We start from the raw sequence: 24,069 nt of genomic DNA, 5'->3' as shown, positions 1-24,069 counted from the left end.
GCTAACTGCATAGTTACGTTCCACAAAAATCAGAAGAAATGTGCAACTATCATATAAATATGGAAAAAAATATAAATCTTAACAGTTATCTTTCAATAGCCCAAAATACTTAAAATATATAGAGCAGGACTGCGCCTGCATTTATACAGGGGTGGCTTGTAACAAACTGTCCTTTCTTACATGTACCTCCTATTAAGTAATGTGGGCTAAATGTCAAAATTGTTTGGAAAAAGACTTTGAAACATGAACTTTTTTACTGATGCAATAATTTTTTTACTATGCCAATCTACAAATAATCTACCCAATATATCTAATTTCTCCCATAGAAAGGGGGAACCTACTTCACTACACCATTTGTGCTCTTTTACCTCCCTGACTAGCACTAGACAATGGCTGCCAAGGATCAGTGGTCAGGGATTAGATTATGTCATGGCTGGAAGTGAGTGAGAACAATGATTCAATGAACGAAAGCCAGCCCTGATGATACAGGACTGATTTGCTACTTTAAAATTAAAAAAATCAAGACAATGACTACCTAAATTAATCCATTCAGAGATATGTTTAATCTTACTGCAGAATGTTTAAACAAGCCAATTAGATTGTTGCTAAATATTCCAGACTTTAAAGACATTGGGCATTTTCACAATCACCACAGAGATGATTAAACTATCTTTCAACATGGAAGGTCCTAAAATCAACAAAAAAATTAATTCAATAGGTTCTCCTTGAGATTCCCTAGAAAACAACCATCACGTTAAAGTGATTATGAGTCTTATAAATATTAAAGGAAAAATAGAGAAGGACCATATTAAGGAAACCAAACTCTACCAAAAGCAGAAGGTGGGTAGAAAGGAAGAAAGAGAATGGGGCAGCAATAAATGGCTGCATGAGGATTTGTTTTTTCTCTTTACCTTCAAACACAAAGTATTTTTGTCTGGAAGTTAAAAATCTTAAAACAATTTCAGGTTTTGAAAATATGAGTGACAATTTAAAAATGACTTTACTGCAATGTCTTTTGTAAAAAGTTATAAACATATACTATCAGCTCAAAGCATAAAAAGGTATGATTTCTAATTAAAGACAAAGTAATAAACTGATTATTAGGAAAACCAAACCTCCAGAAAAGGTATTGTAGATTGTAAATTATGTATTTGAACTGTCCTGATTCCCCAACTGATCATTCCTATCAGAAAAATAAATGGTGACACAGTAGAGAGTTAGAGCCGCTTGTATTAAGTGTAATAAAGCACCATTTCAAATATTAAAGAATTAGAAAATGGCCAGGGTTTTAAAGAGTAATAAAATGTCAGGTCTTACTGAGAGGAGTCAGATTGAACAGTTACATAAAGTCTAAATTATCATCTAATTATATTAAATAAATCAGGGATTTTTATATGCTAAAAATAATGCAGGCTTTATATTTTTATTAAAAATCATTTTAGTCATATAATTACCCTATCCCAAAATAAATGTCATGTTTTATTATTTACTTGAAAATTACAATGTGGGAAATCTATTCCACTTGAAGCAAAAAAAAAAAAGTCTTTTTCAAACAGGATAAGAAATGACTATAATATGAGCACTAAGGAGACAACTTGCTCCGTGTGTGTGTGTGTGTGTGTGTGTGTGTGTGTGTGTGTGAGAGAGAGAGAGAGAGAGAGAGAGAGAGAGAGAGAGAGAGAGAGAGAATGTATATGTACATATGTATGTATGACTGTGGAAGTGGTTACCCACTAATGACTGAGTTGATATTAATCACCTGCCAGCAAGCTACTTCTACTACCTCTAGCAAGCAAAAAAGTGTTTTAATGGGTTGGTATTTACACTATAAGTACCCCAAATTCTAAACATTCATATAAAGGCAAGATATTAACAGTTCATCTTGTGTTTCTATGACCATAAAAGGTACACTTTCATATTTTTCAAATTAATTAAACTATAAAGATCCCATATCCTCATGTAAATGAAGTAGGAATATTAAAGAATATTGTTTTTAAAATGTCTATTATGTACCAGGTAATGTACAAGGTATGGGAAAATCTGGAGCCTATCATTATGTAGTTCTTGTGCTTGATAGACCTTCTGAAATAGTCAGGTAAACAAATGATGAAACCTCTTCTCAAGCATAACATCAAATGGGAGCAAAAAGGTAACATCTAACTGGAAACATCACAAAAGGCATCCCAAAATTGCAAACTATCTATACTGAGTTTTTAAAGGGTTAGTAGGAATTTGCCAAGCAGAAAAGACAGAAAGAAAAGAAAACTCTGATTTTTTTTTATTTTGGCACATAGTGGGGATTAAATTTATACTTGCTAGGAAAATAAATAAATAAATGAATGAATGTTAGCTATATGGTCAAGAACTATTTCTTTGGTTGTAAATTATCAAAGTGATATTTTCTGAAAAGGGCAATGATGAAGCATTAATGATTAAAGAAAAACCAATTTTTAAAAGATCATGAGAAAACGATATCTGATAATAGGAAAAATGGTTTTATTTTCCCCAATTTGGGATTAACTTAATAATTCATGTTAACTAGGCTAGAAGGAAAGATTAATTACATGTTAATTAGAACACAAATGCCTGTCATACTGACCTATAGGCTAAGTCATCAAACTGATCTGAAGACTAGCCATTTCTGGACCAAGAAGGATGGGAACACTAAACATTCAACTGTTTTCTATTTTTAACTCTAACAATTAAATATGACTGCACATGTAAAACAATTAGCATAGCTAACATATAGTAAGTGCTCAATAAATGCCACCTATGATTATTAAAGATACAATAATGATGAATTCAAGTTATGGATTTTAATATAACAGTCTTGATTGAGGGGGAAGCAAGTTCTTTAGAAGCATAATAATAAATTAGTTGCTAAAAAAATGAGGTTTTTACAATAGCAGGTACATCTGATATGGCACGAAACATGATTCCTTTACTGTCTTCCTAGAGATAAGAACTGGAGCTAGGACTGCAAAGCACTTGGAAGTTTAAAAAGAACTTTCATATGGTTCTATGAGGAGCTAGTCACAGAATTGGATCTCTTAGCTTCTGGAGTCAGCCTCATCTCAAGTTTGAGTCCTGAATCTATCCCTTACTATTGGGGAAATACTGGGCAAATGACTTCACTGTCCTGAAATGGAATTCATAATTTATAAAGCAAGGATGTACACCCAGTATATATACCTCCTAAAACTGTTTTAAACAATAAACAGTAAAATGCACAGAAAGTGCTTAAGACAATGTCTAGCACATTACAAATACTTGAGAAATGTTATACTCTGAGCTCTGAAAGATCAGGGTTCCATTCTTCCCAAGGGTAGCAATTCAAACTCCAAGTTTACATGCATAGTCTCTAACTTTCATAAAACTGTAGGTAGAAGGTATTGTCTTTTTCCTTTTGAAATGAGTAACTGAGGTTTAAAGAAGTTGAGTACCATGTCCAAATGTCACACACTTTAGCAAATGACAAAGCTGAAATCTGAACCATCAGAGAATTAAAAGGTAACACTAGAACTCTGTAATTCTGCTATTTCAAATTTTCATGAGTTCACAGGCTTTTAGAATATCAATACAGCCAGAAGTTCTAATATATTTAAGAACTTTGAAGACAAATTCAATAGTATCATTCAGGTTACTAACTTTACTAGATATACCCTATTTTCTTCTTTGCTGATTTCACCCGTTCAGAATAAGTCTCAGACATCAAAATCAAGCCACATTGTGGAACAGTATTTCTGGAAAGAGGTGGTTCCACAGTGACTCCATGGAGAAATACTGAACACTGAGAAAAGGCAAATCAGCACTCACCACTGAGAAAAATTCTTCACCTTCACTGTCTCATTTTGCCTCAAAGATTTCTAGTATGAGCTGAAGGAAAAGTTATCAAGTTTTGTAAGCATTCTTGTCTAGGTCATTACCAAAAACAAGGTACCTATAAATGTCAAGTCCCCACTGAGCAAAAATATGCCAAAGTGTGCAAAGTAGAAATCAGGAAATGTTCTAAAGTATAAATACTACTATGTAACACACATAGGAATTACCTAAAATTATTTTCTGAATATATACAAATTTATTGTTATTATTAAATATGCTTTAAAGGTTAAAATGGAAATGGAGCCATCTGTAACATGCCTGTAATCTCATGCAGGCTCTGACATGCATCATGCAAACTGGAAAAAAAAAGCAAAAAATAAAAAATGATTATGAGGGAGGCGGTAGGAAAAAATCTGAAATTGTACTGTACCACGCTTTGTCAGAGAAGTAATGGACTAACTTCTCAACTCCTTGCCAATGGCACAATAGGAGAGCATAGACGAGAAAAAGACAGGACAATGGCGTCAGAGACCACATACAACACCAAGGATTGCAGTGACTGGGTAGCAGCCAAAAGTATTCGCTTTGCTATTGTTGTTTCTCTAGGCATTATTTGTTATTTTACGTACTATATCTGGATCTGATAAAAACATTTCTTAAAGTGATTTATACCTTCTTACTAAGGTGGTTTGAATGTTAGTACAAATATTCATGTCCATTGACATCTAAAAGTTCTCACACTTATAGGAAACCACATGAACCTTACTAAACAGAATACTAAAGAGAAATCTGACACAAATTAATATTCATACTCCAAAGATCTAAAAAGGTTTGGCCCCATGTAATCCCTCATAAATAAAGTAGAAATTATAACAAAAATATTTTAAGAATTTCTTGCAGATTATAGAACTAAGTAAACTTCAGTATTTGTTAGTTTACATTTACTGCTACTGCACTAAATATCATTATAGGTATAATCTAATCTTAACATAAATATGAAGTAATAAACTACATATGAGATTCTGCACATCACTATGAAGATGGAAGATTTAACCAGGTCCCTAGTATAACAAGATTCAAAGACTTTTGCTCTAAAGTTCACACAAAGTCAGTTGTGCCTTCTAATTTTTCTGGAAACGAGGAATGCTCTTATTCTTCTAGATCTGACAATGGTGCCTCTACAGCTCAGAAAACTTAAGAGAATAATATTTCGATAAATATAAATTTATAAATTCAGAAATGAAGAGTTCAATGGCTTTTCTAAGTTCACGATTAATTAACTGCTTTAAAAAAGTATCAAAATGATTTAAGAGTGACTTAAAAGTATTTACTATGGGTGGGGCATGGTGGCACTTGCTTGTAATCCCAGCTGCTCGGGAGGTGGAGGCAGGAAGACCATGAGTTCAAAGCCAGACTTAGCAACTGAGTGAGGACCTAAGCAACTCAAATGAGACCCTATTTCTACATTAAATATAAATACATAAATATAATATTTTAAAGGGCTGGGATATGGCTTAGTGGTTAAGTGCCCCTGGGTTCAATATTCCGGATACCAAAAAAAAAAAAAAGAAAAGAAAAAAAGTATTTACTACAAATGCATAAGTGTGAAATGATTAAAATGGTTAATTTAACGGATCTATATTTTAAAGACACAAAAATACAAAATCCATCAGCATCTAGCTCAGATGCAAATTAGTTCAGGGGCTAAAAAAAAAACCTAAATAGTTTCATAATAGTACAAATTCTATTGGTATAACCAATATGCATGGCAGAATACGACACTGAAAGCACTATGGACAGCAGTAAATACTGGCTAAAGAAACAATCCCACTCTAAATAACCAATTATTATAAAAACTTTAATACAGAAACACATAAACACCAATTGCTGTCTTTCCCATAATTGCAAGTACTGAGAGAAACTAATGTATGACTAGGTTTATGGGAAGGCCTATTAGACCATGAATCAGGTACACATTTCTAGTCAATTAATCAATGGCTATACTGGTAGCATTTGAAATTAGCTGCAAAAAATGTATACAATATTTCACATTCTATGTTAACCAGTTTTTTTAAAAAAATCAGCTTAATTCCACAATTGAATTAATTCAGTTTCTATCAACTTATATTAGTTTCAATTTCATTCAAAAATATTTTATTTTTGTGAAAAGTCACTCCAAGCTTATTTATCATTAAAGCACTAAGGCTGAAGCAATCTTTACATGTAATATTGATTACAGTCACATGTTGCAGTCAATCCGATTGAACTATGTAAACTTACACCTTATAAGCATGTTTGACAACATCACATACCAAATATCCTTATAAAGTGCATACTCTATAATAAAATAATGTATAAGAAATTTAACTAAGAAAATGTGCCAAAACTGATTTATATACAAAATAGATTGCTCTGCAATAATACATCTGTAACTAGAAACAACAATGTCAAACAATAAGAAAAGATTAAGTTAAAGTATATCCGCATGATATAGCATTAGCATTCATCAAACAAGGATTTGAAGAAATATTTACTGGGAGAAATATTTTATATAATGATGGTATGTATAAAAAAGCAAACAAAAAAAATGAAAATACATAAGATTCTAACTTTATAAAATAGAATAAAAAAGAGTAAAAGGAAATAAACCAAAATGTGTCTGTTCTTTTAATTCCTCCACATACTAAGCCACTGCTATATATAATAAAAAGGGGAAATGTTGATTTTAATAATATAATAAATATATAAGGCTCAGGCTCTGGATGTAGAATTTATTTATTTAATTTAATTCTGGTTTGTTCACTTAACCTGAGCAAACTACTACATTATTCTGATTTATTTGCTTATATTTTCCATATTATAAAATTGGTATAATTGCTTTGACTCTGAGTTATCATAAGAATCAAGTGATAATTTAAATAAAATGACAAGAAAAGTACTTAACACATTAAAAACCAATAACTCAACTAATAATATATAATAACTCAATAACTCAATAACAATAACTAATAATAACTCAATTAATTAATATTAGTCTTTCCTCCTTTCTTAAATATACAGCTAATTTAAAAATATATACATAATAGTTTTTCTACATGAATAATTTGGGAATACGATTTTTAAATAGTTCTTACAAAGACTAACCAGAGGATATGAACCCTAAAGAGAACAATTCTCCAGCCAAAAGGACTGAAAGAATAAATAAAAAGCTAAGGAAAAACTTAAGAGAGAAAGTGTATGGGCTGGAGATGTGGCTTAATCGGTCGCGCGCTCGCCTGGCATGCGTGAGGCCCGGGTTCGATCCTCAGCACCACATACAAAGAAAGACGTTGTGTCCGCCGAATACTAAAAAATAAATATTAAAAAAATTATCTCTCTCTCTCTAAAAAAAAAAAAAAAAGAAAGTGTAGTGGAGGACAAGCAGAATTCAAGATTACTATTTGGATGAATAGCTGGATTTTGCACAGGGCTTATCATCCACTTAAGCTATTCCATTTTCCAATAACAAAACTTTTTCATGGCATAGACTTAATCCTTTGGAGGCACCATTTAAAAATAAAGATGTTTCTATATAAATAAGAAAGCTTTACTATGATCAGATACACAAAATCTATGCATACTAAGTTATCTAAGCTTTTTCCTTCATATTTGGTTCATTAAAACCAAAATGCTCAGACTTATATGGGCAAAAGAGACCAGTGCTTTTTCTACACACAGGCTGCTGGCAGCATTTTAAAAAATTAAATAGAATAGAGGAGAAAACATGAGGATATCATATGTCCTAATGAAAAGTACTATTTCATGGATCTTTTATCAAAATTGAAATATATACAAATGTATTGAGTTGTAAATACACACTTTCATTCAATAAATACATAATGGGTGGTGACATAAAATGAATTTATAATCGCTTGTCAAAATGGTTTGTAAAATATTCCCTGAAGGTTACAAGGAGGAGAAGGATACAAGACAATAAATCTGCAATTCTTAATATAATGCTGGTGAAGACAATTTTATTACAATATAAATTTAGAGATCAGGCAAGGTTTCATCAAGAAACTGCCAGGCTACTAACATATGTATAAATACATTTATGTGAGTTTCATTGTTTTAAAACCATTTTTTGCCCCTTCCCATCTAAGCCTCTAGGCTAAGATAAGAAACAGGTATTCTTTCAGAATATGCTTTTTAAAACAAAGTATTCCTATAAAAATATTCTCTGACAAGAAAGTCTATCTGGAATTAATATTGAATCTTTATACTAGTCAAAAGTAATTTTTAAATTAAAATTTCCTACTATGAGGTAGGTTGTACATTATTCTCAATTTCACACAGTTGGAAGTTAGAGTAGAAAGACTAAATCAATGCCAGTTAAATGAATCTGGACAAAAGCTGAAATCTGGACTGACAGCAGGAAAGAGCTCTATATCTAAATGTAAATTATTTTCTGTTAACTTAGAAAAAATTTAATTTGAAACCAGAAGATAGACATCAGATAAAATAGATACTAGTAAATTAAGTGAAAAGACATTTAAAGTTAAAATCTCTAGAGAAAGAAAGGGAAAAATAAAAAAAAAAGCCCACAAACTAGGAACTTCCATTCATCTCCATTTTCCTATTGTTATTCTTAAATTCAACAAGAACATTACTGCCCAGTGCAGCTTTCTGGAGAATGTAGTGCTAAATATTCCTTATAAACTTTATTTCATTTCTGCATATTTAAAACTGCCTACCTTTTTTATACTGAAAGGTCTACTATTCTCATAACTTAAAAAAACAGACAAAAAACCATACTGACATTACTGAAGACTATCAAGGCATTTGCACTGAGATGAATGTAGTATACTCAAGAAAGCATGAGAAAGAATTGTCTAATGAAATAGATTACAATAAATGAGAAATCTCTCAACTAACTTCCATTACACAATTGATTTCTGCAAAGATGGGCACAAGGCACTACATATTGACTATATGTGAACACAAATATTATCTCACAGAATGTAATTTTAGTGTAACAAAAAGTGAGATCTATTCTAAAATCCTTTGGAAAACACTAAATTTACTCCTGTAATTCCATAAATTTCTCTAGTTCTATGTTTTATCACCAGAAAAAAACTTTGTTAATGAACTGTTTCAGCTGTTCTCAGGGTTAATCCTAAAGGGTGTAGCAGTTTAAAAGTGTCAAGCTCAGAAAAGCTATCAAAATTGTAAGAACAAGTCCTCTGATTACTGCTTATCCAAACAGAATCTCACAAGTATGAAAGATCAAACCCTAGACCAGTACTCTTAGCTGTGTAGGGCCATGAGAACTTTTTAAGGAAAAAATTTCTGTGTGTGTGTGTGTGTTTGTGTGTGTGTGTGTGTATCTACGTATCTATATCCCTATGTGGATAATATACCCATCCAAACTCTAGAACTAAAACTTTCTTCTTACTAATCTGGAGATGCAGAGAAAGGGGTTTGGTCTAGGAAAATCAAATAGTTGAATCTTGAAGATAGTGTTATAGAAATGCTCCTTATAGCTGGAAATGAAAAAGATAGCTCTGAAGAGCTAAACAAACAAAAACCAAACACTTGAAAATGAAGGGCTAATAACTCAAGGAAAGTATAAGAAAATTCAAAAGCTATACAATAAACTAGTAAATAAATCTAAAATTCTATTTATGATACAGAATATTTAACCCTAAGCTTCAATTCCATATTCTAGCTAGCTGAGGGGAAGGAAAAGGGAGAGGATTCGGGGCAGGGTGAGAGTGGGGAGGTAAATAAAAAGGGTCTTCATTAAGAACAAAGGTAGATGGATTGTTCTGAGCTAAATCTGTCAAACCATGCACATTACTGGCATAAGCCTAATACTACATTTTTATTTGTTATAGCTGCCCATTGAAATTTCAGATTAGTTCACATACAATTTAGTATGATTCTTCACATACTAGAATTCTTTAAATGAAAGAGAAAAGGATGCAACTATTTGAAGAGAAGCAAAAAGGAGAGTTTATAAAGATGATTGGTTATTATTCTTCTCATGACTTCCACTAAATAAATGAGCTTGCTATAAAAGGCTATACAAACTCCTCTATTTTTCATTAAAACAAAAGCATAGAAGAAGTCCCCAAATAAACTTCACATCTTGTTTGAAATTCATGTTGACATCTGCTGATTTTAACTAATTCAAGAAATAAAATTTTGTTGAAGTAAATCATATACTAACTGCTTAAAATTTCCATTTGGGGGCCTTTGATAATTTAAGATAATTAATAAAAAATTGATATGAATCACAAATCATGGGAAATCCATGGAGAAGGCAAAAAAGTGACTGATTGACAATAAATATTTTTCATTAGTATTAGCTTTTTTGGGTGACTTTTCAAAAAAGATAAAATATAACCAACTTACCAGATATACTTAAGTACATAATAGAAAAAGAATAAACACTGTTTTAGAAAGTAGACTTAATATAAATAAAAAACTTTTTAAAGTTAAACAATGACTAATTCATTAGAAATGTTAGTAAACCATGCATATTCAAAAGCCATTTCTTCTGTGTTGTAAAGCAGCTGATAAATTAAAGACATTAGTTGTTAAAAAATAAAAACCTTGGAAATACAATTGAAAAGGTATTTTAGATGATACCAAAACATAATTGAAGCCTTTGATAAGGAAATATTTAAAGAAATGTGCAATGGTCTAGTAAGCCTGCTCCCTAAACAGTATGCATCTGTCCATCAAATCATTGTGGATAGTGTGTACATTTTTAAAATTACTAGATAAAAAAGTAATTTTATTCACATATTTCAAGAACTTGAAAAAAAGAAAATGTATTTAAAGACAGATGCATGTCAGTAGGTCTAGGGTCACTGGCAATAGGTTTAAACAGCATTAGAATGAAATTAACCTCAAGATAGCTTTCAAGAGGTCATTAATGTATAGGTCCATTTACATGCAGTAAAAAGAAATGTTAAGAGAGATCACAGTGCTTATTTAGCATATGCCTGCAGATCACTCAGGAGGTACTGGGGAAGGAAAGATCATGCAGAAGGGAAATACCATGAAGGGGAAGCCAGAGCAGGATAGGAGTGAGAGACACAGACTCACTCTGTCTGCGGTGCGGTGGAACAGTCCGTGGGATCACCTGGAAGGAGCCCTGCCAAGGAGAGAAGGAGGGAGAATACCCACCCTGTACAGAGAAAGAGATGGGGTAGGGAGGTATAATAAAAAAGGGAACCGAAAAATAAGAAACCAAAGTCATAATTTTTGATTTTTTAAATAACACAAAGCAATAGTGTTAATGAGAAGATAGATTTCACTTTTTTAAACACAGGCAGCTCAAATTACTAATATACATAACAATCCAAATTTATTTTTTTTCAAAATTTTTAAGAAAAAATATTTTCTTTGATATTTGTAGTTAACATACACAAAATTATGTATTTTGGGTATACATTAATCATCACATATCTCTTTAAGGTAGCAGATTCCAGTCTTTTATAGAAAAAGGAAATAAGTTAGGGAATATAGAGTTTAAGTATTAAACATATAGATAACGCATTAATTTATGAATCAGGCAATCAAAAAACTCCCACAGGAAAAAAATTTTATTTCTTTTTAAGACAGATTTTCAGAGAATTAGAAAGTAAAAATAAATAACATTAGAAGAAGTCAGCAGAGCCAAAATAGCATTAAAAAACACTCAAAATACTGTGATAACTAAATCCTTTATAAAGAACATGATATTCAGACCCCAGGTTATACACACATGCTTTTTAACCTGAGTAACTTGTAGTTTTTTAACTTTACTTTAATCACTGATTATAAGAATCAGAATACATTTGAAATGTCACTTTATTAATTTCCTCACTTTTCAAAAAATGTGTCTTTATGGAAGAAAATAACTGTTCATCGTCACACAATGGAACCAGTTGGGTTTCATGTCTGTTATAACCAGTATCCTCAATGATCAAAAGATCTTTATAAATAAAACTATTAAAACACTCTTAAAATATTATCAAGAAAAATAGCCTGTAAATCATCATCATACCTAGTTAAATTTGCAAAAGAAGGCATGTGCATTTTTCAAACCAATGAATCTGACAGGGTTTTTTTTGTTAGAAATATTATTGTATTAGAAAATTACTAATCTAGCTTGTTGGTGTTTATAAATTTCATGAACATTGTTTCAAATAAAATTTTTTTTCTCTCCTCTCCATCAATATTCTTTGGCTCAATGAGGTAAAATCACGGATTTCTTTAAATTTAGGAGTAAGCCTATACTGCTGAATATAAAATAAAAAGAAAAGAAGATCCATTTTTTTATGCTGATAAAAGAGAAAAAGAATTACAAGAAGCAAAAGAGAATTAATGATCTTTAGAATATTCTAGTAAATTTAGATCCTGTCTTTTGAATACTGTACTTCCTTTACTAAGAGAGATGTTGGCAAAAACAGCTTAGAAAATATTTAATAGGAAATGATTTCCTATGTGTTCTCCATAGGATTACCTGCTATAACTCTATTTTACTGTTTTGGTTCAAAGGTTTTATACAAAATATTGCCTCAACCAAATTCTCTTTACATGTTTTACCATGTTTCTACCTACTGCACTGAATAAAAAAACTTTCAGATAGCGACTTCGAGATTTGCTCAAAGTGCTATCATAGATTCTTTCATCAAAGAAATTACTTCTCAAAGTCTGCAGAATAACACCAACTGGGAGTCAGGGCCCTGTGCTTTTCTTCTTGGATCTTTCAAAAGCCCTGTAAACTTAAGAAAGTCACTAATCTCTAAACCTGTTTCTTCATTTGTCTTATGCAAGAGTTAGAATGATTCATCTCTAAGAAGTTGCTCACTTTTAGTTCTTATGATGTAGTTACTCACATCTGCTCCTACCTCACTACAGAGTCATTGCTGTCTTTGATTCTATTGATAAAGCATTTTAAACTATCAACTTTGTATTAAATTGTCTCTTCTGTTAAATCATTAATTCATGAAATAATTTCAGTATCTGCAACTTTATAGGATTTTAAAAAGATTAAATATCCCCTCTTCTCTGGCTTAATACTCCTTAGCACACAGCAGATTCTCAATAACTACTGATTTAAACTGAATTAAGTTACTATGTTTATGTAGAGATGGAGCTATCATATCTGTCAATCCTGCCCATACATTATAATCACCTATGAAATCTGAAAAACAAAAACAATGACACCACCTTTATTTCTCTAAGACTAATAAATCATAGTCTCAGGGATAGGTCTGCATGTGAGAAGGAGAGAAAGACAACCTTGTGAAATAAATACATGAATAATTCTGCCTGTCACAGCCAAGGGGTACTCACCTATTAGCTGACTGGACAGCTGTTTTCTAGCAATAAGCCACCTGAGCTTATGCCCAGAAAAGTAAAGAAAGTAATTAATTTCTAACCCTTAAAAATGTCTTCCTCCACATTCCCTAACCATTCTTTCAAAATTATATCTACTCTCCTTAGCTCATTTCAAAGGAATTTCTTAAAAAATTTATCTGATTTTACCTAAAACAATTATAATAAAACTTATTTTATACTTAGAGCTCTCCACAGATGGGGGAATTTCAGATCCAGGAGAAGACGGAGTAGAAACATTTCTTCCTTTTCCTACTATTAAACACTTCTAAAAATCCTGATCACTATTTATAAAACAAACAAAAAACTCTGAAAGAGAGAAAAATCAGTCCACCTAGGAAGCATGGTACCTGAAGAACAACATGCTAGGGAGTTCCTGCATTTCCTTTTTGCCTAATGTATCCTAAGCTAGGTGATAGATAAGCTAGCATCCAGAAATGCCAAAGAACACAAACAAAAGACCTGCATGTTCTAGCCAAAGGAGTAGCAAAGAGGTAGCCCAGCCATGCATAAATCTTGTACACAATAACCTCCCTAGCATTATAGAGTAGACCCAGAATAGGATAATTGGGTCTTCCATCCTTGCCCGGCTGTGACACTGTCTTATGCAGTTCTTAAAATATATATAAAAAGTATTTTGAAGATACTTAGATGTTGTGGGGATATAGCTCAGTTGGTAGAGTGCTTGCCTTAAATGCACAAGGCCCGGGGTTCAATCCCCAGCATCAAAAAAAAAAAAAAAAAAAAGACACTTAGAAATGGTGAAAAGGAAGGGACTTAAAGGAAATAAAGAATAATATTTAATAGACTATGGTTAATGTATATATGTAATGCAATGCCTAAAGCAACAAAAGACCTATATACAAAGAGATACACTCAAAATACTATATACATATATATCAAAATAAAATTCTGAAAAAAATGGTAAAAGTAACACATGAAAAAGCAAGAAAAATAAATAAATAAAAGTGAGTAAAATTACAGACTTAACCTGAAATATATCAATTAATAACATGAAATATAAAGGGTTAAAATATAGCAATTAAAAAGACTGGCAGAATATTATATGCAGACTAAACAAAATTCATTTTTTTTGTACTTTTATTTTTAAGCAGTTTTTATTATACTCAAGGTATTAAGTACAAAATAAGCTCAGTTGATAGAGTGCTTGCTCTCACATGAACAAGGCCCTGGGTTCAATCCCCAGTACCACCACCAAAAAGAAAAAAAAAGAAAGAAAATGAAAATCATTTTATATATAACAATGTAAGTATTCTAAAGTAAAAGATGAAAAAGATATACCATATAAAATCTCAAAAGAAAATAGGATTGTAAATAAGCACTGCACTCAACTAATTGAATATGTGTATTCATGGTGGACTTTGGCTGAAGTATATTGACATTCCACTGCTCTGAATGATGAGGACAGCTATATTTATTTAGAAATTTGAGGACTGGCTAAGAGAAATGGTATTATTTTCTGTTGTATCAGAAACATTAATATTATTTATTTATTTATTTATTTAGCTGTGCTGGGATCAAACCCAGGGGCCTTGCACATGCTAGGAGAGCTCTACCACTAAGCTACACCCCCAGCCCTACTGTAACTTTTTGAAGGAAGCCTCTGAGCATAAAACACTAAAGACACATTCTCTAGGGAGAAAAAGTATTATCATCAAGTAAGCACCCTCAACAGTGATACCATTTGACCTTAAAAATTTTTTTTTCTTTCTAAAGCATCTGTAAAAATATTTTAAACTACTTAAAAAAAGAATAGCCTAAAATTTTTGCACAAATAGAGGCTTAACAAATTACCACTGTTAGCATATATTAAAATAGGGGTAACTTTCACTCTCTGTTGTATTACCTCTTATGGAAGCTGATTAACTTCTTCTAAAAAGATAAGCTTGATCATGTTATTGCTTGGAAAGCTCAACAGAATCATTTTTTATTGACTGCTGCCTAATATTAAAATTTCTCTCCATCCAGCCTAAACCCTCAATAATTAAGTCAGCAAATTAAATTCTACATTATACAAATGAAACAGATCCCACTATTTTCTAATACAGTAAAAACTGTTTATTGTATGCATACCTAAAGCTTCAAAATGTCTTTTAAACTTGTGGTATTTGGTGCTGGAGGATACAAATTTAGATAATCTTAAATTTGTGGATAGATTAATCATTTAATTACTATAATATCCTTACTTAATTAGCTCCTAGCCTTGAAAAACATTTGTTTTTTTTGCAGTTATTAGTTTCAGATGCAACTGTGAAATGAGTGATAAATATTTTTAAAAAAAACAGTATAAGACATGCATTCTGCATGAATTTTGCAGTTTTTACAAAAGACATACATTCAGTAAAAAAGACAATTTTTGTATTATCATAAATTCTGCATGACAGAATGCAGTGCATCAGCAGCACCACTAACCCCTGCCAACATTTATAAAACTAAGTGACACAAGGTATACTCAATAGCTACTTTCGTTGACTGACTCAACATTACACAACTAAAAAACGATTGTGTACCCAGACATAAATATTTGTTGTTTAAATACCAATGTGTATGTGTTTGTCACTTAAAATACTTTTAGTGGCATATTTTGAATACAAGTAATAGTGAATATAAATAAATCCTGACAAAGAAATAAATCCCTTAATTTATTTTTTTCTATCTCCAAATATGAATATACATATTAAATATGTATGTGAATAATAATATGACATATCTCCAAATGGAGGAAAAATGGCACATCTAAATTTAAAATCAGAAAAATTTTCCCACATAAAAACTAATCTATTCTAAATCAGGAAAGTATATATTCTAAAACAAAAAGGATTTAGAACAGACTACTTACACGAAATATCATTGGGCTACCTTGTTCCCTTTAGTTAGCGTGCTATCCTATTTCCCAGATAATAAAAATAAAAATAAGGACTTCTTGCTATTAAAATTATCACAATTGCTAGGAAGCAAGTAAACTCTTTTTCCTCTGGAAATTATAAATATAATATGGTTTTTGTGATACATCTGTAATAATTTTCTGATTTTATCTTTTCTTTTATAAAGTTATAATGAAAATATACTTGACTCAATAGATCTGAGGCATGAGAACCCAACCCTAAGCACAAATAATTTTTCATAATACTCACCATACTTCAACTGTTGAATTGATATAAATTACATGTATATATCTATCATATGATCTAATGTTTGATACAATACTAGAAACTGTTTCCAACACAGTATTTTGAAATGTATATAAATCATCTGTCCTTGTCTCTTTGCTACACATAATAGAGTTAGTTCTTAAAACACAAGAAAAAAGTAGTATTAGATCCAATTGCACATTCTGAGTTTTAATTGGTGGGCACTTTTTCACACCCATACTAATAGTTTGTTAATTCCTATACTAAATTTTCACAGTCATGCAAGCCAGGGTTTTCATTCCTTTAAGTCATTGAAGTTCATCATTATTTCCATTGAGAAAATGATATACAATCTATTTTGTGAATAAATTGTTTTGTTACTAACACTGGATTGGATTTTGTGGGAGATTTTTCTTTTACCCTCTTACTGAAAATATGTCTTCTCAACCATGAATAGTTTTCTCCCAGAAAATTTAAATACTACAAGAATGTTTCTATGGATCATTATAATAGAGAGTTAAGACCTCTAACACACAGGGCAAACCAGGTAACAAGCTTTTCTCTCTCTCAGGGAAGTCCTTACTGTGATCTCTCACTGATATCAAGCCTCTGTCCTTCCTTCCCAGAGCTATGACCTTATTCTCGCTATTCCTTTTAACCTCACCTCCTGTAGCTACTGAACAGGAAGGGGAATAAGATGCTACCCATACGTTTGAAAATCTTGATTTTCATATAATACAGCTGTATAAAAGTTGTTCAAGTACTTGCACAGGTCTTTTCTTAGTGTTATGTTCTTCATGTAGGAAAAGAGCAAAATTAATGCCATTTTAGGCATACTAGAAGTTTCCATAAGCATCTTGAGGATTGGGCCTGTATTTTCTTCACACTCACACTCCCATATTAAGACACTGCTTGGCTTTGAGAAGCACACAAATATCTGCTCAAGGAGTAAGTGAAAATCTGCTTTTCTTCCTTTCCTCTATTCTAATGCTTTCTTTCCTATTAATTTTCTATTTTAGAGATCTTATTTGTAGTCATTAGAGAGTATCAAAATTCCTCTGAATAAATCTGTAATGGAAATTTACATTATATTCAATACATCTAAATTTCTATTGTTTTGCTGCCATTGGTGGACAATCACTCTCCCTCCTCAAGCAGGTTCTGACTGAGGTTCTGGCTTATTTTCTTTTTTTATTTCTTTCTACTTCCCAAATGGCTGCCAGTAAGTCCTACAAGCAGCAACCCTCTCTCCTTCAACATTTCTTTCCACTTTCCATTTGCATCCTTTGACATTAAAAAAATATATATCATCTTCACCTCATGGCATCTTTTACTTTCTATGATTCAAACGCTACCTTGATCTTCTTCCCCAACCTTCTGCAGCCAGATTTCTTCCTTCATATATAGAAAACATTCAGAGGAAATCTTCACAAGTCCCTCATCAATCTCTGACAGGTTCTATAATCAAATGACTAAGACAATGCTGAGAAGCACATTTAAATTTCCTTAGAAATCATAAGAAAGGGTGAAGATTATAACTTGTAACCTTCTCAAAGTCTTAGACAGATTTAAAAAAATAGTTTTGCTAAGCTTGAGGACTTTTAAATAACATGTTTTCATTCCAAAAATTATCGCCTAACAAACTAAAAGTTGCCAAAGAAGACCCACATTGCATCTCCATATCTCCATTACCAAAATCTTATGTAAATATGTTGGGTAATTGCTAAAGAAAACATTTAAAGTATAACTTTTTAAGAAAATAAAATATTGTAATTATAGTAAATGGTTTCCAATGCTGCCCAAAGAGCACAAGAAAAATCAGATAGACAATATTTAATAGTTAAAAATTACTACTTCAGTAAATATAATTTTTATTTGGCTAAATATTTATTTATTTAATAAAGTAAATAAAGCTCAGTAAAACTACATTTAAAGTAATTTCTGGATTAAAATTTTCCATGCTATACTAAAATAAGCTTTTAACAAATTTTCATTATTTCCTCAAACATACACTTCTATACTAACTATTGCCTAACTATTCCTTTCTACCTCTTTGCCTTTACTTTTACTATTCATTTTGCTAGATATTTCTACCATTTTAATCTGTAAAATCTCTCACCCTCTAGGGCTCCTCAGTGTGCTTTTATTAAAAGGAACCTTGGACTAGCAGTCAGGATTCCTGAATTATAGTACTAGTTCAGCACTTTATTTACTACAGAATCTTTAGTAGGGCATTTAATCTCCCTGGAGTCTGTTACATTATCCATAGACAAAACAAAGTATTTAGCTAGGTGATTCTTTACATAATAGATAATAGAGAAAACTGAAGTCTGGGTTTTTTAAGAGTATTAATTTGGAAAACTGACTTTCATTTCAACCAAGATCATGGTAAAACTGGGTTGGTATACACCAATTACTTTTGTCTAGTGAGGAGGCTGACAAATATCCAGTTTCTAGAACTCAAGCCAGGGGTTGAGGGAGCCAGGCAAAATAATATAAAGAACTTCCGTAAAAGGGAACTTCTCATGCTTAATGGAATTGCCACTTTATTTAGTAACACGTCAGAAGACATAAACCTCCCTTTGGGGTAACTGGAGAAACCTAAGCAAGGGGCACAATCTTTTATTTTTGCAATTGCCTCCAAACAATAAGTTTCCATATCCTTTGACATTAAAAAAATATATATCATCTTCACCTCATGGCATCTTTTACTTTCTATGATTCAAACACTACCTTTATCTTCTTCCCCAACCTTTTTGATTCTTCCACTAAGACATTCCCAATCCTCTGCCATCATAGAACGTACAGCAGTTTGAATTAGTATATCACTAGTTCCTTTTAAAAAGTACTTATAAATGGAATAATACCTATGTATCTGTGTACTTCCTTCCCCTATTCCCCATTTCTACTTTAAGAGCTTAATATCTAGAATAAGAGATGATTACGAAACTTTGCCAAATAAATTAATTCTTCCACTATACCTTATACAGAGCACACAAAAATAATTACTTGTTAGATGAAAAGAAGATAACTGTTTTATAAAAAAAGTTACGAATTCTAAATTGAATTGTTGATTACAATAACCATTATCTATCCCTATTCATTTGTGTTACCAGGATTCTGCTGCCAAATATAAGGCAAAATAAAAGTCAAGGCTGGTGTATCAGGTGTTCTATTAATAAGAAATGTCTATTACCTGGCATCATACAGAGGATAATGATGACTGATGGTCATGTAATAATTCTCTGGCTCAGGAACATCCTCAACTAAGTTAAGGGATGGTCAGGATATTTTTAGCAATGAATATGTTTTGAGATATAACATTTTTGAAAAAATAATAAATAAGGAAGACGGTTACTTCCTATTGTTAGGAATCTAGACCGTAACTCTGCCTGAAACTTCACTTTTACTAGTTATGTCTTCATGCATTAAATTTCCTAATACCCTCAATATTTTTTCAGTAATTACAATAAATTTGTAAAAGTTTCAAGAACAACAACAACAAAAGGAATATGTTACATCATATATCCTCAAAGTGTCATATGCTGCTCAAAAAAATTAAATGCATATTAGACTTCTGTTTTTCTTTTTTTTTTTTTTTTTTGGCCATGTGAAAATACTACTCTCATAAAAACATGCAATGAAAGGAGAATAGACACTCAAATAAAATGAGCTACAATATGCAGAATGGAAAAGCTATTAAATGCACATTCACTTATATAGGACACACAAGAGAAGCTTTAGAAAGCACATAAACATCTAAGAGACAAGAAAAAAACTTACCTAAGAAAGAAAATTAGCCATGGCATTTCAAAATTATTAGTGATTAGAGTAAAAAAGAGCAGGAGGGGACATCAAAATAACAAATGACATGAGAGAAGATTAACAGCATGTCACTTACAGGAATTCTTCTCCAGGGTGTTTGGGTATATTTATCAGCATATGAGCATTTTTCCTCTTTAGATTTTTGGTGGCAGTTACACCGGGTTGCCTGAACAAAACCAAAAATTTTTACAATGGTTTAATGCATATACACACAAATAAGTAATCACTCTACAGGATATCAAATGTCAACAGCCCACATGTCAGACTGTCTACTCATTACTTACACTGCTTAAAGCCCCCCAAATGATGTATCATCTTTACTGAACAAGAATATTTTAAAGGATTCCACCCTGTGACAAGATACCCTGATGTTCTCAATTCATAAATAAATTCTCTACATGATTCCACTTAAAGCACTCACTTATATGATAGGACATACCTCTTGTGTATTTTTAGGTCTCTCAAATTATCATCAAATTCAAAAAAATAAATAAAAAGATGATAATGAAAATTTCCCCTTAATTGTGAAGCTGTAACATGCCTACATTATTTGTTAAAACAATCCCATTCAAAGTAAATATATTTTCTCATAGGAAAACCTAAGAAATTCTAGATTACTGTATCAAGGTAAACTTGTTTCTACTTAAAAACAAAATCTTCTATAGGACATGCTTATTTTCCATTCCCCCCAAAATGGGATAGTGATTGAAACAAAATGTAGTATAAAATTCACTATAATAGGACTTAACTTTTAACATATCTGGCAGGTATGCAAAAAAAAAAAAAAAAAAAAAACAAAGACAATATAATATAAAACACTTATTATAATGCAAGTACATTACTTAATTCACCTTGACAACAGCAATTCCAGAAATATCCTTTCAGTGGTTTATCTACTAACACATGAAAAATAATGCTTGGCAAATATTAAATTTTCCATAATTCGGAAAGCCTAGTTTTTAGTGACATTTTAACAGATACAAAATGACTACCTAAATAATTCCCTCTTCATCTGCCTCCTTTATTGCTGACAGATCTTAATTTGTGTTCAGAGTCGCACCTCCTGTGTGATCCTTTATTTGCAGAGGTGTGCCTTATCTCTTGCTCCAAAGAGCCACATCTTGGTAAGTATGAACCAAAATAGTTAATCCATTTGTTCTACGCTTAGGAAGGGACAAGTAACTAAAATCTAGCCAAAAAGCCTGGTGGTATTTCTGAGAAAGTGTTTCCTGATTTAAAAAATACATATGCTAGAGAAAACAGGCCTTTACCCACAATTGGGTATTACTGTGTGAAAGAGTGACATAAAAGGCTACTGTAGAAATCTTTTATCCATGAAGGGGCAGACAAGAGTATTCCAGAAAAACTAACCTAGACCTCATTATTAACTAAATGACCAATAAACAACCACGAAAATGGATGGGACCCATACATTTTTTTGTTATTTGAGTTTACAAATTTAATTATTTTTTAAAGCTGCTTTTAGTTGGGGGCTTTTACTGCAAACTTGAAACATCATAAGATATGCATTGATTTATGCCAAGTAGTTTGCAGCAAGTCATTTGGTAAGAGTTAATCTTTATCATACACCCATGGGCCAGGCATTAGTTTACATATGTAGTTAATTTAACAATCCAAACTTATGTGTCTGTACGACTTCTATTATCCCCACTTACAGATGAGGCTTAGGAAAGATTATATAACTTCCTGAAGAGAACATAGCTATCAAATTTCAAAGCTAGGATATGAATCTGGGTCTATCATGGTTTTTAAAAAATACTGTTAACCCATTTAACCTGAGTACCACTTTCTGTGTCTCCATAAAGAAAGAAAATTCAATATTAGCAATTTCACAAGATTATTATGAAAGTTCAATGAGCATATATATCTAAATTATCTACTATTTAACTAGTGTTCTGAGGTGAAAATAAACTGGTAATTCTTGGCATTTTAAAATTAGATTTAAACAGACAATCTTCTATACATTTTTGTTACATTCTCAGAGCACTGCAAATCTGATTTTACATCAGCATATTTCACATAAAATATGAATTCAACACTTCATACTGTCATTATATGCTTCTGAAAATCTTCATGCAAACATAGGTTAGAGTTGAATACATTTTTTTTCAAAAACAAAAAAGCACAGAATGCTAGAAATGGAAGGGGACTTTTGAAACTAACAAGAAAAATCTTCACATTCTAAATAAAGAGCTACAGAACCAAGGGAAACTGCCTGTCATACAGCTGATTCATATTAGAGCTAAAAAAAAAAAAGTCCTCTAATTCCTCTCTATAGCTTTTTTGATCACTTTTTATCCTATTTTTAAAAAAGCTATTTAGAGATATAAAGAAAGAAAACAATAAAGAAATATAAATAGAAGACCATTTTAACTTTGATAATGTGAAATGCACCACTTCCTATATCTACTTTGAGTTTATAAATGTTTTTGTTTTTAACAAGGTCCATAACTAAACCATGTTATTCTATTGGTAATTTTTCTGAATGACTTCTCATTTCTTACTAACAAACAGATGGCGGTGGGTGAGACACTTAGCCCCTTAAAACTCAATTAGTAAGACATTCAATTCACAGAGCATTGCTGCTTGCAATAAGAAGCAAAGAATCCATTCAGTTGGCTAAATTTATATATTGAGAAAACACTAACATTGTCTCTATATTCAAGAACAGGAACTGTCAAGTAAGTTTCACAAAGTTCTCTTGATATAGGCCACAATTCCCCTAAAATTTGAAAATGGGCTGATGTGATTCTGATGTGTTTATAAGGGGGAGTTTTTAGCTGAATGCACACAGTCTCTGGAGTAATCTATATTTAAAAAAGAAAAAAAAAAACTGTGTACAATACTTAGCTGATTCACAATAAACGTGATTTCTAGATTCAATATATCAAAATGAGAATTCAATGGTATATATTGCTAAAGTCTAATGCTTTCACTTTTCTTGTGTTCTTTCTTTGAGATTCTCTTACATATTTCTGAAATCTTTATACAATTATTTTCAGGTGAGATATTGTTCAGGCCAGCTGGTTCTTTTCTCTTCACAAGTATAACAAAAACAATGGTTCCAAATTAAAAGAGATTTAAAAGATATAATAATCAGTTGTCATACATGGTCCTAGAATTGATTTTAGTTTGGACAAATCAAATGTACTGGATATTTTGGGAAGAAGTAGGAAAATATGAACATGAACTAGATGCTAGAAAATATTAAGGAATTTCTATTAATTGTTTAAAGATGATAGATAATATTGTTTCAACTATAAAGAGACCTGGTCATTTTTCTTAAAGATGCATATTAAAGTTAAGAACTTTAAAAAAATTTTTTATATGGTTTTAATTAGTTATACATGACAGTAGAATGCATTTATGTACTTTGATATACATAGATGGGATATAATTTCTCATTTTTCTGAGTGTACATGCTGCAGAATCATATTGGTCATGTAGTCACATACTTACATACAGTAATAATGTCTGTTTCATTCTACTATCTTTCCTATCCCCACATATTCTTCCCTCTCCTCCCATCATTTCCCTTTACCTAATCTAAGGTAACGCTATTCTTCCCTAGTTCCCCCCCTCCTTATTGTGAATTAGCATCTGCATATTAGAGAAAACATTAGGCGTTTGGTTTTGTGAGATTGGCTTATTTCACTTAGCATGATATTCTCCAACTATTTACTGGCAAATGCCATAATTTCACTCTTCTTTAAAGCTGAGTAATATTCCATTGAGTATATACCACATTTTCTTTATCCATTCATCTACTGAGGGACACCTAGGTTGGTTCCATAGTCTAGCTTGTGAATTGAGCTGCTATAAATACTGATGTGCCGGTAGTATGCTGATTTTAAGTCCTTTGGGTATATAAACC

General features: G+C 31.5%; 1 protein-coding gene across 10 annotated transcripts in view; it reads right to left on the bottom strand.

Moving 5' to 3' along the window:
• Positions 1-24,069, bottom strand: part of Ccser2 (coiled-coil serine rich protein 2) — a 153,638-nt gene that overhangs the window by 5,752 nt on the left and 123,817 nt on the right. For 2 of the 10 annotated variants that reach the window (XM_046450155.2, XM_046450161.2), the window contains one exon: positions 20,251-20,340. In XM_046450155.2, coding sequence (XP_046306111.1) covers positions 20,251-20,340 — 90 coding nt within the window. Of the gene's footprint in view, positions 1-4,252; positions 4,293-10,869; positions 11,000-20,250; positions 20,341-24,069 lie in introns of all 10 variants that reach the window. The other 8 variants (XM_058581042.1, XM_058581040.1, XM_058581043.1 and 5 more) reach the window with 8 other exon arrangements.

The sequence above is a fragment of the Marmota monax genome, unplaced genomic scaffold (genome assembly GCF_021218885.2).
Source record: "Marmota monax isolate L192 unplaced genomic scaffold, Marmota_monax_Labrador192_F-V1.1 WCK01_AAM20220418_F8-fsc00004, whole genome shotgun sequence".
Lineage (NCBI taxonomy): Eukaryota > Metazoa > Chordata > Mammalia > Rodentia > Sciuridae > Marmota > Marmota monax.
Note: the sequence above shows the minus strand (reverse complement) of the source record. Positions and strands in the feature narration are given on the sequence as shown.